Genomic DNA, 16,666 nt, shown 5'->3' on the forward strand with positions numbered 1-16,666 from the left:
CATTTGAAATTCCTCATGAATCCACAGGAATTTAACAGTCATACAGTAATTTTCTTAATGGGTGCATGCTTATTAGTAACTGGAATAAGTAATTTCATAAATGTGTTAAGTGCAGCATCTGGTTGCTCCTCATTACACACCACATACCATAAAATATTCTTTACATCGTCAACATAGGAATCACTACAAAACTTCTTGTATGACCTCTTATAAGCTATATTGGGCCCAGCCTTTGGAACTTTGGTTTTCCTACTATATTGTGATCACTACATCCAATGTTGTTGGGTACTGCTTTAAATGTCTGCAGCATTAGTAAAGATGTTAATGTTAACATCATTACATCAAGATGTTAACATCTATAGCAGCTTCCCATAAGAATGGGCTTTAGGTGAATCAGATGAACCTGTAGCCATATTACTGCAACAGTGTTTAACATGAGATCCTCTCTAAGCTTTACAGGAATGTGATTCTGAATATAAACAGCAACACCTCCACCATTGGCATATGTTTTTTCTGTTCATTTTATAACCATGTATTGCTGCCACTGTATCATCAAATGTATTATCTAGGTGAGTTTCAGAGAAGATGAATATGAATGCCGTCTGTTACAAGCAAGTTAATGATTTCATGAACTTCTTAGGCTACATATGTTAATATGGGCTATTTTTTCACATTTTTCTGGGGTTCATGATTGTTTTCAATGCTTCACTTAGCAGAAATAGACATGCTCATGTTATTTATGTTTGAGCTGATAGTGCAGGGTGAGCTGCACACAATGGACTTCCTACTAGGGCACACCGTGTCAGTGCTAACAGTTTAACTCTGGTTCATGTTACTGCATACAATAGCTGTAGGCTTAACAGAGGCATTCAGGGCCGTTAGAGGGACATAAATTATGTTACTTACATTGTGTCTGCCAACGCCCCTGGGATAATGTACATTTGCAGCATTATGATAACTTGGGTCATTGAGTCCAGGAGTAAATATGATTCAGATGGACTCCATCATTTCTACAGGAAATGTAGAAAGTTTCCAGAAGGTGTCAAAGTTATCTATAGAGCTACAGCACTATTTTAGCCAGGTGTGTAATGCCAGTATTCTGCTGAATCTTTCACACCAGCTACCCTATGATGGTACCGGACCTGAATAATTTGGCGCTTTTTCAGTTCGTTAAAATCCATTTTGAGAATTTCCGAGCTAGCCCTCCTAATGTCGTTTGACCCCACATGGAATACGACAGCGTCAGCTCCTGGCAACTGTCGTAGAAATGTCGAAAGCAGCCTTGTAATGTCCTGTACTCATAATCCAGGATAGCACAGAGTTTTTGCCCTGGGAACTATGATTTCTTTTTACCATATAACTGGCAATGACGACAGCTGGTGCAATAGCTGAGGAGGAACGTCTGTTCTTTCGCCTCAACTGATTTCGCAAACCCCTCGAGGACCGAAGGGCCTGATGGACCGGAGCCAACTGTAGTATCCATTGTGGATGATGAATGGACTGGAGTCTCAGACAGCCTCACAGTGGATCTGAACCCGAGGTTGAAGCCACCGGAGAGGGAGACCAGACAGAGGCGCAGGTACCTCTGGATCCGATCTCGAATCGGAAGCCCCCAGGGAAGAAGGTGCCGAAACCTCTGGATCCAGGGCGGCGAAGCTGTTTCTAGTCTGTGTCTGGTCCAGGCTTAACATCTCCAAGGAGGCCCCCGTTGCCAGAGGACCCTGCTTTCTAATTCCACTGCAAGTGTTATATCTCCATGGCTGGTTGGTAGGATTGAGAACAGGAACATCCACCAAGTCATCCAGGAGCATCCCACCAACTCCATTCTCCAGGGAAGGGGGAGACCCCTTCTGAGAGGGATCGCTGCAGAGTACCAGCCAGTCAGCTGTGGGGAGCAGACACTTCCACCAGGCTAGAGCAGTGTCCGGCTATTGGGGTAGAAGAGAAAGAAAAAGTAGGCAGGTGTGGATTCCCCAGCTACCTGTTTGCTAAGAGTACCTACTTCACCCATGTAGTCCTCTGCAAGCAAACAGTTGCAGTATACATCATGTGAAATCCATTCGACATTGTGTAGAACCAGTTTTGAATAATGTATACATGTTAGTTAGGCATTTTTACTCCTCAATGATTCCTTAATGAATCACTAGATGCCCACCATCTCCCCTCTCCCCAGGTGAAGAAAGTGAACCTATCCAAGGACGAGTCCCTGACTATCCTTGGCTATGGCGGGAAGGGTCCAGAACTCTTAGCCAATGAGACCCTGATGCGTGAGGGTCAGGTGATTCGAAGCTCAACCAATCAGGTGCAGATTTACTACCGCAGTCTCCGGCAGACTGATCATGGTGTGTTCAGCCTACACTATCAAGGTAAATTCAGAGTGGCGTCTTTTCTTTTTCCAAGAAAACATGTTTGAGTCAATACAATGGTTTCATAAGGGTGCTGTCCACAACAAGGAGGGGAAGCACACCAAACTTGAGGTGATTATTTTAGTTTAATAAAAATAAAAAAGTGAAACGACTACTCAAAGTTCGCATTAATACATTATCAAGATGTATCACATCCGGCCGTGATTAAGAGTCCCAGGTGTGGCCGGGGTAGGCCGTTATTGTAAATAAGGATTTGTTCTTAGCTGACTTGCCAAGTTAAAATAAAGGTTAAATATATACGTTTTAATCAAATAAGTTATTCCATCCCAGTGAGCCCTTTGAGTGTGATGGTTTGTTCACATGTCATCCTGCCTTGTTTTGTACAATTGATCTGTAGCACTCTCTCTTTCTTCTATCTTTCTCACTCCCTTAATCTGTCCTACATGCAACAGCCTTCCTCCTCTCCTGCTTGTTCCCTCTTTCTCCTGATGGAGGGGGTGTGACAGTAACGGACATCCACCCCGGAGGCCATGCCCACTTCCACTGTGACCCTGGCTTCCAGGTCAGGGGCCACGAGGTAGCCACCTGCTTGAACATGACTCAACCCCATTGGAGCTCTCCTGAACCTCAGTGTGTGGGTTAGTGTTCACTATCTTCTGACTGTAGAATCTTTGACCATGTCAATAGGATACAATAATTGTCTGGCCTGCACAGAAAATGTGTTTCCTGAAACGCACAATGCAGCTTTGTTTTTGCCAGTATGGGTACTGTGAGCTCATTGGAATTTGTCCACGGAAGGCCCCACATCTCACACAGTTGAGGGAAGTTTCTGTGGCTGGCCCCAAACGCTAGTGTCCACACACAGTGTACATAACTGATGACACTTGTTCTTCCCAACTGTTAGCTGTGTCATGTGGAGGGTGGATCCGAAACGCGACCGTGGGTAGAATCTTCTCGCCGCCTCCTCCATCGACGAGTAACCATAGCAACGGCAATAATCTGAGCTGCCATTGGCTACTGGAGGCCAAGGAGGGACACAGGCTTCACCTCCACTTTGAGAGGGTTGCGCTGGACGAGGACAATGATAAGTAAGTTAAGATGTTAAAGGGGCATCCATTGTTTTACTTTTAAAATAATTATATATACCCTTTGATCCTTAACCTCTTTTGGCTGCATCCCTTGTTCTCAATTTCCGCCTGAAGACATACCCTAATCTAACTTGACTGTAGCTCAGCCCCATAGGCAAGGATATGCATATTCTTGGTATCATTTGAATGGAAACATTCTGAAGTTTGTGGAAATGTTAATTGAATGTAGGAGAATATAACACAGTAGATCTGGTGGAAGGAAAGAGAAAGAAAGAGCATACGTTTTCTGTTTTTTATTGTTGTAGCATCCTCTTTCACATGTACTAGAATAGCAACACAGCCAGATAGGATGCTGGGAGATAATTTAGATGGATAACACAAGAGGGCAACTGTAGGTGTGCAAAGTTTCAGACTGATAACTTCAGGAATGGGTGAGCTACATGACATTTAGCATGAAGTCACCCAGGTGTCCCACACAAGTTGCCCAAATGTACCCAAGTGGCCGAATTGGTGAAATGACCTATAACTATATACAACAGTGCAAATAAATATATACAACATATCAAAAAGCAATTCTAACACACACAAAAAAAAAAAAAAGTTGAAAAAATATTAGAAATTAAAAATAAATTAAAACAGTACTCCCTTTGGAAGTCCTCTTTTGGTGCCTGTGCCCTGTCCCATAGCAGTCTCTTTCTGATGTAAAGCAGAGGCAAACTGAACAAGTGGTACAGGTCATGCGACACAGAACACAACGACGCCTCCATGCTGTGCCCTTTTGGCCCTGAGGCACAGTTATGCCTGCAGTAATGAACTGTGGCATATGAACACCACTGGAGGCAGGAGTAGAGGGGGCAGAGGTAGAGCGGGCAGCTTGGCACCGGGGGCTCCCAGTCGGAGTCGCTATCACTGTGAAAGAAAACATTTTCAAAAATATTTGTATTGTATGAGCATTTTATCATCACATAAAATAAACAGATATGTATTGTATAGAGCAGAGGGAACAGTCACTAAGGTGAAGTGCTGTTTCATTCAACTCCGGCCATTGTTGTGTGCCTGCCCTCCGCCGAGAAGCACCCAATGGCTATTTCATATGGAAATGGAGAGGAGTAGCAGGCGCAGTGGCCATGTGTGTGTTGGTTGTTCTACTCCATTCCATTTGAATAAAAATTTTTAAAATATATATATCTGACATGGAATATATATATAATACACACACCTACACACACACAAACAAACCACACATTTCATTGCAAATTGCAAAATATATATATATATTTGCAAATATATATATATATATATTTATATTTCATAAAACGGCATTAGCACTTACCCGTCCAGAAGTACGTCCTGTCCTTGCAGAAACAGCTCCTCAACTCATGTTTGAATCATAACACTCAAAGATTCCTCAAACAAAAAAATCTGTCTCACTTTCCAGATCAATCTCTTCTATAATCTGGTGCAAATCTGTATACTTAGACTTTGACTTCGCTTTTCCTGATTTATTCGCCATGATGTCTTCAATCATTGGAAATGCAATTTTCCAAAATACTGCTGTGGGTAACAAGCGTCACAGCAACTCCTCTGATAGTCAAGGCGAGAATGGAGTTCCTTACGTGTGCATTTACAAACAAGGAATGGTGGGCCAACCCAAAACCATAACATACTGGCGTTTACCTCAGCTAGATTTCAAGAAGATCAGTGGTCATTGGGCAGAAATACAGTCAATCAACGAATCTTCACTAAAATTATTGGTGCGTAAGGTTGCTCGTTGTCTTCAAATCAGTTCACTTCTGTCAATACTCCCCGCAAAAAAAACAATGACGTTTGGCTGTGTTGCAAACATCCAGAGGAATGCACTGAAACCAACCATGACTAGATAAATGATGGTTTACCGTGTGTAATTACGTCGAATGCTCCGTAAAAAATTGATAGAGATGGAATTCACGGCACAAACAGGTTACAAAATGTTTCGATTTAGGCTATAAAAATGGATTTTATCAAAGAAAACGGCACTTAATTTGATCACTGGGACCCTCAGGAAGAGAAATAAGAGCAAGATATCAGAATGTAAGTCATAATTTTACCTTCAGATGTGAATGTGTAAAAACTGTCATGGCTTAAAATGTTTTTGTTGTTGAATGCTCTTCTCAAATAAAAGCATGGTATTTGTTCTCTGTAATAGCTATTTGCAATCAGAAAACGTAGTTTGATTACCAAGATCCTAATCTTTTGAAGGACATTTTCAAGAACTCGTACTCTTTCAAAATGCTGATGTTTATTTAGTTGTGGATCCATAATGAATTACTATGGGAATAAATATCACTGATTTACAGAACTATTGGAATAAAGTCTAATGAAGGTAAACAAAACGTTTAGAAAATACTCTTTCAAACACATGGTCACGTTGTACAGCGCCATTATGGCTATTAGCAGGGCTATATTTTCGCCTTTATAAATATTATTTTGGCCTTTATTACTGTTTCGCACTTACAAGTTAGTGAAAATGTCTCACCCCATGTTCAACAAATGCCTTTTTCTCGCTCACTCTAGGTTAAATGAAAGCGAAATCTCCAAAATATTGTTACTTTTGAACCTCTCTTGGGTAGGGGGCAGTATTTTCACATCCGGATGAAAAGTGTGCCCAAAGTAAACTGCCTGTTACTCAGGCGCAGAAGCTAGGATATGAATATGGTAGATTTGGGTAGAAAACACTCTAAAGTTTCTAAAACTGTTAAAATTATGTCTGTGATCAATGGCTGTCACTTTTAATATAAGGCAAAATCCTCCCAGATTGCAGTTCCTAGGGCTTCCACTAGATGTCAACAGTCTTTAGAAAGAGTTTCATGCTGGTTTTTGAAAAAAATGGGGTCCCCGTGTTGAGGATTAGCATAGCAGATGTGTTGTTGCTTACCCTTACCACCTGGGACGGCCAGTCAGGATGTCCAGGATTCAGTGGCAGGGGAGGTGTTAAGTCCCAGGGTCCTAAGCTTAGTGATAAGCTTTGAGGGCACTATGGTGTTGAACGCTGAGCTGTAGTCAATGAATAGCATTCTCACATGTGGAGTGCATTATCTGTACATCTGTTGGAGTGGTATGCAAATTGGAGTGGGTCTAGGGTTTCTGGGATAATGGTGTTGATGTGAGCCATGACCAGCTTTTCAAAGCACTTCATGGCTACAGACGTGAGTGGTATGGGTCTGTAGTCATTTAGGCAGGTTACCTTAGTGTTCTTGGGCACTATGGTGGTCTGCTTGAAACATGTTGGTATTACAGACTCAGACAGGGAGAGGTTGAAAATGTCAGTGTGAAGACACTTGCCAGTTGGTCAGCGCAAGCTCGGAGCACACGTCCTGGTAATCCCGCTGGCCCTGCGGACTTGTGAATGTTGACTTGTTTGAAGGTCTTACTCACATCGGCTGCGGAGTGCGTGATCACACAGTCATCCGGAATAGCTGATGCTCTCATGCGTGTTTCAGTGTTACTTGCCTCAAAGTGAGCATAAAAGTTATTTAGCTCGTCTGGTAGTTTGCAAGCCCTTCCACATCCGACGAGCGTTAGAGCCGGTGTAGTACGATTCGGTGTAGTTTGATTCGATCTTAATCCTCTATTGACGCTTTGCCTGTTTGATGGTTCGTCGGAGGGCATAGCAGGATTTCTTATATGCTTCCGGATTAAAGACCCGCTCCTTGAAAGTGGCAGCTCTACCCTTTAGCTCAATGCGAATGTTTTCTGTAATCTATGGCTTCTGGTTGGGGTATGTAAGTACAGTCACTGTGGGGATGATGACCTTGATGCACTTATTGATAAAACCAGTGGCTGATGTGGTGTACTGCTCAACGCCATCGGAAGAATCCCGGAACATATTCCAGTCTGTGCTAAACTACAGGACTGCTTTGTTAGCATCTGCTTCGTTTGACCACTTTTTTAAAGACCGAGTCACTGGTGATTCCTGCTTTAATTGTTGCTTGTAAGCAGGAATCGGGAGGATAGGTTTTCACCTCCCATATGAGTTCTGTTATACTCACAGACATCAGTCAAACAGTTTTTAGAAACGTCAGAGTGTTTTCTATCTAATACTAATAATAATATGCATATTTTAGCATCTGGGACAGATTAGGTTCACTCTGGGCACGCTATTCATCCAAAAGTGAAAATGCTGCCCCATATCCCAAAAAGGTTAAGGAGAAGTCTATATTTAATTCTGTGAATAACACTAGTATCTTTTATCAATGTTTATTATGAGTATTTCTGCTAAAATCACCGGATGTTTTGGAATTAAAACATTACTGCACGTAAGGCGCCAATGTAAACTGAGATTGTTGGATATAAATATGCATATTATCGAACAAAACATACATGTATTGTGTAACATGGTGTCGTATGAGTGTCATCTGATAAAGATCATCAAAGGTTAGTGATTAATTGTATTGGCTGGAAAAATGGCTGTGTGTTTTTTCGACTTGGCGGTGATCTAACATAATCATATGTTGTGCTTTAGCTGTAAAGCATTTTTTAAACCGGACATGATGGGTAGATTAACAATATGTTTATCTTTCATTTGCTGTATTGGACTTGTTAATGTGTGAAAGTTACATTCGCCTTTTCAGCGGAATATTGTCGAGGTGTTCCCTGCGCTAGAAAGGTAAACAAAGCTTCCACGACTTCTTTATCAGTGAATTCCCGAAAAGAAAACTCCTGACCAGCATTTTTAGTATCATTCAATAGATTTTCACCATCTACATTCAAACTACTATATTCAAGAGCTGGCTTTGAAATACATTCAAATATTAAGCCTGCAGATATAAAATGGTGATTCAATTAATTAATTATATCAATTTTGTCAGTAATAGGGCCAGAACCTAAATGATTTAATTTGGGGAGAGAAGAGGAGACACAACCCTTCAGTGATTTAACAGCTTTCCAGAATTTTGCTGGGTTCCCTGTACATTCAGATAGTGTATTAACATAATAATCTGATTTAACTTTTTTAACTAGTTTTACACACAGATTTCTCAATCGCCTAAATACTGCCAGTCTGGGCCGGAGTCTGTGAGTCTAGCTTTGGCCCAGGCAGCATCTCTGTTGTGCATGACTTCAGATAGCTCTGGACTGAACCAAGGGCAAGACCGATTTTTAATTCTCAATTTTTTAAAGGGAGCATGTTTATCTACAATACAATTGAAAACATTTGTGAAGGGGTTCAGAGCCACCTCTGGGTCAGATATAGATGCAATACAATCAAAATCCCAAAAATAAAGGTCACAAAAAAAGGCTTGTTAATTGAAATGTTTTCAATTCCTCTTGTTGATAAAGAGGATTGGATCGAGGCATCCGTATATCCCTGACACATATAATGGGACAGTGGTCACTAATATCCTAAGCAAATACCCCACTCCCAGCATATTTCTCTGGAGTATTTGTAAATATGAGGTCAATCAAATTCGATTTCGTAGGATCCTTTAAGTTTTGTACTAATCTAATTTTGACTGCTGATTACAAAGCCCACTTGTCCAAAGTTGTTTAAACAGTCAGCATCCTGTGTTCCCCATGCAAGATTCAAATCTCTGGCGATCAACACCTCTGGGGTAGTAAAAATTGTAATTAAATCAGTAAGTTTGTTTAGTCCACACTTCTTGGCAGAGGGTGGACGATAGATTCTTATAACTGTTATTTTTTTTACTTTGAACCCAACTGAAGACTTAAAGCCAACAATTAAAATAGTTTAGGACTGGAGGTAGCCATTAACAGAGACACAGAAAGAATATTCCTTGTGTAAATAGCAACACCACCACCTTTGACTTTCTTATCAGCCCTAAACACATTGTAAGCATCCATAGAAACCTCAGTGCAGGGTTTTATCAGTTAACCAGGTTTCAGATACAATACAAATATCAGGGTCTGCCTGAGAGGCCCAGATCTTGACATGATCCACTTTAGGTAATAAACTATGAATATTAAGATGTAAAAATGTCAAACCTTTTCTGCATTTAAAATCATACAGAGTTTCAATACAAGTCCGATTACTTTGAGATTTCAGAACAACAGGAGAATCAAAGATTGGATTAAACCTATTTTTATTTATTTTTAATTTAGAGGGTGGATCAGATTAATATTGCGGAAAGAATGTTGCTTCCAATGTAATTGTCTGCATCATTTCCAATCCCCCATATTTTTGTGGAAAATATATATATCCATACACGCATGCATACTGTATATATACATACACATACCTATATAAACATACATACTTTTTTAAAGAATATACCTTTATTATTATTCCCCGCAAACCCTACCGCCGATCCCCCAATTGAAGTAAACTAATAAACACTTCTGCTTCTACCTTCAATCCATACATTTTATACACATTCTACAGACACAGTCTACTTTACAATAGTTCTCTCTTGTTTGTTCTTAGTCCTTCCTCTATTTCTGATGTCCATCCAGTTTGATTTCTATTTGTAACTATGCTATTTCACAAAAGTTCCGAACCTATATACATTTTACAGATCCCGTATGCTTTACATTGTTTATCTTGTTATTAGTCCCACCCTTCCGCTCCATTCAACCCCTCCCATCTGTCTCTCAACATCATCCATTTCGGATTTCTAATTTAACCTTCCTATTCTCATAGCTTCTACAGATTGTAAATTAAAAATAAACATTTTGCTAAAATAATTATTATATTACTGATTGATTGACTATGGCTTTCAAATCACCCAGTATTGCTATCTGTAGTGTTAGTTCTAGGCAAATGTTGCAATTCTTCAGCCATTCCTGGACCTGTGACCAAAAATGAGCTACATATGGACAATACCAAAATAAATGATCTAATGACTCTGCCTCCTCACAGCAGAATCTGCAGAGCTGGAAAGATTGTATCCCTCATATATATAACATTCTATTAGTTGCAAGAATTTTGTATAGTAAGAATTTTTTATATTGAAACATTTGAAGTTTTGAATCCGGCGTTGTTTTGTGTATCAATTCATAAACCATGTGCCATGGAATGGGTACATCGAAAATCTCTTCCCAACTATTTTGCAATTTATATGGCACAGCTGTCAGTTTTTTGGTCCTTAAATTAAATTGGTATGTTTTTATTTATCACACTTTTCTTTAACCATTTATGATCTTTAATACAGGGCCGACATACAAGTTCCTTACTTTTTTCACCTTCTACTTGCCTCTTCCATTTTTGTGGTAATGCTGCAATTAATTGGTTGTAATTTTGGGTAGAGCAGACATTTCCATATGTCTGTGTTAGCTGCATGTATGACATAACTCCACCAGTCCTATTTATGATATCATTCACTAAAATTATACCTTTTTTAAACATTTCTTCGATAAATACAGTTTTTTTATCGATTAGTATATTTGAATTTAACCACAATATTTGTTGTACTATTTGTTCCGTCCTTTCAGGTGGATTAAACTGAAATTGCAACCAACTTTCTAAGGCTTGTTTAAAAAATAAAGATATTTTGGAGATTATTTCCTTTTCAAACAACCGAAAGTGAGCAGGTGTAATCTGAATAAAAGGGGGGATTTTTTTTATCTGGTTTGCCGTTCCAAATCAAATTGAATATTTTTTGTTCATATAATTTAAAAAGCAGGTCGCTCAGTGTAGGCAAAACCATAAGCAAATAGGTCAACTGTGATATAACTAAGGAGTTATTAATCAGGGTGATTTTTCCACAAATAGACAGGTATTTTCCTTTCCATGGTAGCAAGATCTTGTCTATTTTTGCTAACTTTCTATAAAAATGTATTGTAGTGAGATCATTTCTTTCTTTTGGTATTTGTATACCGAGTATGTCCACATCTCCGTCAGACCATTTAATTGGTCAACTACATGGTAATGTAAAATGTGCATTTTTTAGTGATCCAATACGTAATATGGTACATTTATCATAATTTGGTTTTAATCCAGAGAGGATAGCAAAAGTATCTAGATCCTCTAAGAGGCCGTGGAGAGACTCCAATTGTGGTTTTAAAAGAAAACATGAATCATCAGCGTACAATGACACCTTAGTTTTTAAGCCATGGGTTTCTAATCCCTTAATATTATTGTTTGATCTAATTTCAACAGCTAACATTTCGATGGCAATAATAAATAGATATGCCGATAGTGGACAACCTTGTTTTACTCCTCTAGATAGTTTAAAACTTTCTGAGATGTAGCCATTATTTACTATTTTACACCTAGGGTTACGATACGTAACCTTAACCCATTTTATAAGAGATTCCCCAAAATTGAAATATTCTAGGCATTCATATATAAACTCCAGTCGTACTTTGTCAAAAGCCTTTTATAAATCAGCTATGAAAACCTGGCCTGGTGTCCCCGATATTTCATAGTGTTCTATTGTTTCCAGTACTTGTCTTATATTATCTCCAATGTATCGTCCATGTACAAAAAAACAGTCTGATTAGGATGAATAATATCTGACAATACTTTTTTAATTCTATGTGCCAAGCATTTTGCTAGGATTTTTGCAACACTACACTGAAGTGTAAGAGGTCTCCAATTTTTTAAACGGACTGGATCTTTATATATACCACTTGGGTCCTGTTTCAGTAATAATGATATCAGACCTTCTTGTTGCGTGTCTGATAATCTACCATTTATATAGGAGTGGTTAAAACAAGCCAATACTGGTCCTTTGAGTAAAAAAAGTTTTGTATATTTCCACTGGTATGCCATCCAGCCCTGGAGTTTTCCCATCTTTAAAGCCCCCAATTGCCTCAAGCAGGTCCTCCTCTGTAATTTGGCCTTCACATGAGTCTTTCTGTACAGATATTAACTTTACATTATTATTAGGAAAAAAATCCATACAATTAGTATCAGTTAGTGAATCATGCGTGACTCCATCATTTGTAACAAGTTTTAATACATTTTCTTTGGTAGCATTTCTATATTGAAGATTGAAAAAGAATTTGGTGCATTTTTCCCCATATTCCATCCAGTTTGCTTTATTTTTATAATATATTACACTAGATCTTTCTTGAATAAGTTCCTCCATTTCTTTTTGTTTTTCCTCTAACTTATTCTGTGCCTATATAGTACCGTTTTTATTGCAATCTAACCGTACTGTTAGTCCTTCAATTTCCTTTGTTAATATGGACTCTTTTGATCTAAATTGCTTTTGTTTTATAGATGAGTACTGAATTGCATTGCCTCTAAAGGCACATTTAAAAATGTCCCATACAGTAAGGGGATCTGCTGTACCTATGTTATGTCTGGAAAAAGTCAGTTATAAATGATTCTGTCCTAGTTCTAAACAATTTATCATCTAGTAGGCTTTGATTAAATTTCCAATATCCTCGCCCACATGGAAATACTGTAAGAGTAATATATATGCCAATTATGTGATGATCCGACCGCATTCTGTCCCCTCTCAACACTTTTTAAACTTTTGGTGCCAGAGAGAATGGTATAAGAAAGTAGTCGAGGCTTGATTAAGCCTCCGCCACTAGGTCAGGGTATTTAAGTCTCCATATATCCACTAATTCCAATATATCCATGACATTCATGATTTCCTTAAGTGCCTGAGGGTGATAGTTTGTAGTTTGTAGTGTGATTTCCTTTCCAGTCCATAGAGGTATTTAAGACCGTATTAAAATCTCCCACCATAATAATAGAGTCTAGTGTTACTTGTAGAGTTGATAGATTCTTATATATATTTTCAAAGAAGCTTGGAACATCATTATTCGGACCGTATAGGTTAATAAGCTATATCTGTTTATTGTCCAGTAATCCATCTACCTTGAGGATCTGTTTGGACAATTTGCACATTTGGATCAAAATTATTGTTAATTAAAACCACATCTTTTGAATTTCTTTGCCCATGGGAGAAGTATATTCCCCCCCCCCCCCCCCCCAGTTCTTTTTCCACAAAACTTCATCTAAAACTGTTGAATGGGTTTCCTGTAAACAATATATATTATATTCCTTCTCTTTTAGCCAGGTAAATACTGATTGTCTTTTCTTATTATCTGCTAGGCCATTACAATTGTAACTGGCTATATTTATTTCACCACCTATCATAATGCGACACAACTTTCAATTATTTTTATCAAAATGTATGTTTGTAAACGTACCATTAAAAAGTAACATGATGATTGAGTGTCTATATAGCTGTACCATGATCTTTGCCTTTCTACTAAGTAAACCTCCAATTGGTCCCTACTATTCCACCCGCTAAAAGCCCTCCTCATCCCGAGTTGGTTTGTCATCCCAATGCCCGGGAGACCACCCTCGACCCCCTGTATCCCATAACCGACTGGGATCCATCCTTTGAAAAGAGTACACAGTGCCATTTACCGAATTGAAGTAGATTAACTGCCAAATGCATTTCCATCGCCCTCACCTCGATTTGTATTATATATAGCTGTGGATCATCCTCTATTGTCCCTAACATCTTTTACTTTTTCGCAACAGTTGTGGGATACACACATACACCCACACACACTCAACCAATACCCCCATACAACTCACTAACTCAAAGATTTCACCACCCCAGAGCCTAACTCAAGATAGTTCTTGATTTACAAATGTACTTGCAGTTGCAGCTGCACGAGAAGGCTTGCAAGACCGGACAAAAAAATAGGCAAAAATTAAGAGATTTTATTTACCATTGTCACATCCTAGATGATGGAGGTCAAATGTACACCTTTTCCCTGAAACACCCACCATATTCCCAAGCATCTCCATGCAGTCCAACTTTTATTCTGTGCCACTGGGGTCACAATAATATACCCCCTCTCTGAATGTCCGAGTGTGACCCCCTCCCCATGGGTTACTGCAGCTAGTGTTGCCAGCACTGCCACTGCCTGGGTGGGGGCACCCCACCGGAATCCCCACCTGCTAGGTACAAGGTCATCAAGGTTCTCATTAGCAGCTTTGAGAATTTCCTTGTGTAGTATGCTCTCCCTTTAGGGGGCTTTGGCTTTGCAGGACCAACCCTGCCAAGCAGGCTCAGAATATTGAGGGGGCAGTGCTGCTCTTGGTCTCTGACCATCATTTGGCTGCATACAGACCACTTACATCATGCACATAAAACAGTTAGTGACTTCTCCTGAGTCTCTAGGTCATTCAGGTGGGTGTCTAGGGTATAGGGTCCTGGACCGTACCATTAAAATAGGATCATAAATAAATAATTAGATATAATTTATTTTTAAAATGTAGTTCCCCATGATAGGACAATAACAAATCAAATGTATCTTCTATTTTAAAACTGTTCCACCATGATAGGACAATAAATAAATAAGACGTATAATTCATTATAAAAGTATATCCATCATCTGAACAACATTGAAGCCCTCTCATACCCCGGCCCACAGCAATACATTGGCTCTGGGATATGCAACCATTTCATTACTCACTCACTCAACTTACAAACATAACATAACAAATCAAAATAAACATACACCACACCATCCACACATACTGTGCTTTCTGTTTACTTAGTTTTTATCTTCACTATGTTGAATTAGTGCTTGTGTGTTCAATTAGTTATATGTGAAGATATATAGAAAAGCTATATTTTTTATTGTATTGTTACAATCCATAACTGTGTGTTTATTTTCCTCATCTATGAGAACTTTGCAATTAAAAAAAAAACATGGAGTAGTCTTTGTGTCTCTGAACAACTGGTTATCAATATATAGTTTATCAACGACGAGAGCTACTTGTTTCGCTTTTAATCTATTTTCTTTGAAAATTGGATACAGAACTTTGCGCCGTTCTGCAATTTCCTTCGGAAACTGATCATTCATGCCAATTTTGGTCCCAGCAAGTCTTTTACCCAGGCTTTTAACCATTATTTTGTCTTTAAATGAAGCAAATTAGGCAACGATTGGGCGGTCATACCTACACCGAAGCGGTGTACACGTTCAAGTTGGATTTTGTCGATAACTTGGTGTGGGATCTGAAGCGCTGTAAGGAGGAACTCTCTAACTACAGATTCAGGAACTTCCCCTTCTTTCTCCTGGATACCCGTAAGTACCAGATTCTCTATCATGGATCTAGTTTGTATGTCCAGTAAGGCTTCCCTCAGAACGGTCCTTTATAATTTCGTTCATTTCAGTTTCAATCTTCTTCTCCAATGTCGCAGCTTTTTCATCACTCATCTCGAGGCTTGCCTTCAACTCTTTTATATCCTTACTAATATCCTAACTAATTCAAGTATACCCAGTTTGTCATTTATTGATTTTAACAGATCGGTTTCGACCTTTACCATTCCCAGTGGTGACATTATTAAATCGTCTGTGTCTGTAGAAGAGTCACATTTCCGTTTTGAAATCAGTTCCCCTGTCTTACTCTCCGTCATGTTTGGGTGTTGCTTGTTTTCGTAAAATATTTGTTGATAAATGTCTCTAGTCTTAAGATTTGTTTTGTGTTATTATCCAGGTTGAAGGTTATCACCCACCAGATTATGTAGTGCTAATACTTTAGTCTAACTTGCCAATATTGAATATTACATTTTATCTTGAGGTGCCCTACATAACTTCGTTCAGTCCGCCATTACCTTTACATCCGCCATGCCCCTGAAACAGCTAATTACTATCGGCTATCTCCCTCAAACCAGTGGGCTGGTTTGAATAAGCAGCAGGTGTTGGATCAATATCCACCCTTATGCCTATTAGGGGAAAAAAACTAAGTAGGAATAGCAATTACATTTCTCCGGTTAGCACCATCTGGCATGTCACCACTTTCAGATACAACATGTGGAACTCTCAAAGAGTCCAAAGTGGAGATGGTATAAACTGACTAACATGTAAATGCTAATATTGTCCTCATATCAATTTAGTTGGCCAATAACCTTTCCAATGTTTGATGATAACACCTGGGAGCCATTTTCACCCAGGTGAATTCCGTCTTCCACAAAGTAGCCAGGCCTATTCCAGAAGGACATGCCCAAGTCCTTGGTCAGACATATTAACCACTGGTGAAGAGACCAAAGATGGCCAAAACACTCACAACGGCGAGATGGAATTGGGCCTGAGACAATTATATGTCCTGCTAATTTCTGAGCATTCTCCAAGAGATGTAAGAAATTGTCTCTAAGCTTTACAGATTTCACATGCATAATATTATTAGACCCAATATGGAACACAACAGTTTGAGCAGGAATCTGTTTCTTGATGGTGGGCATGATTTCTAATAAATCCAATATCTTCGCTCCAGGAAAACAAAGTGTGTGGGTA

At 39.1% G+C, this 16,666-nt stretch overlaps 1 protein-coding gene across 1 annotated transcript in view; it reads left to right on the forward strand.

Moving 5' to 3' along the window:
- Nucleotides 1-16,666, forward strand: part of LOC115145215 (seizure protein 6 homolog) — a 62,892-nt gene that overhangs the window by 22,037 nt on the left and 24,189 nt on the right. The window contains exons 6-8 of the mRNA XM_029686597.2: nt 2,174-2,366; nt 2,819-3,004; nt 3,271-3,454. Of these exons, the coding sequence (XP_029542457.2) occupies nt 2,174-2,366; nt 2,819-3,004; nt 3,271-3,454 (563 nt within the window). The remainder of the gene's footprint in view (nt 1-2,173; nt 2,367-2,818; nt 3,005-3,270; nt 3,455-16,666) is intronic.

The sequence above is a fragment of the Oncorhynchus nerka genome, linkage group LG17, assembly GCF_034236695.1.
Source record: "Oncorhynchus nerka isolate Pitt River linkage group LG17, Oner_Uvic_2.0, whole genome shotgun sequence".
NCBI lineage: Eukaryota > Metazoa > Chordata > Actinopteri > Salmoniformes > Salmonidae > Oncorhynchus > Oncorhynchus nerka.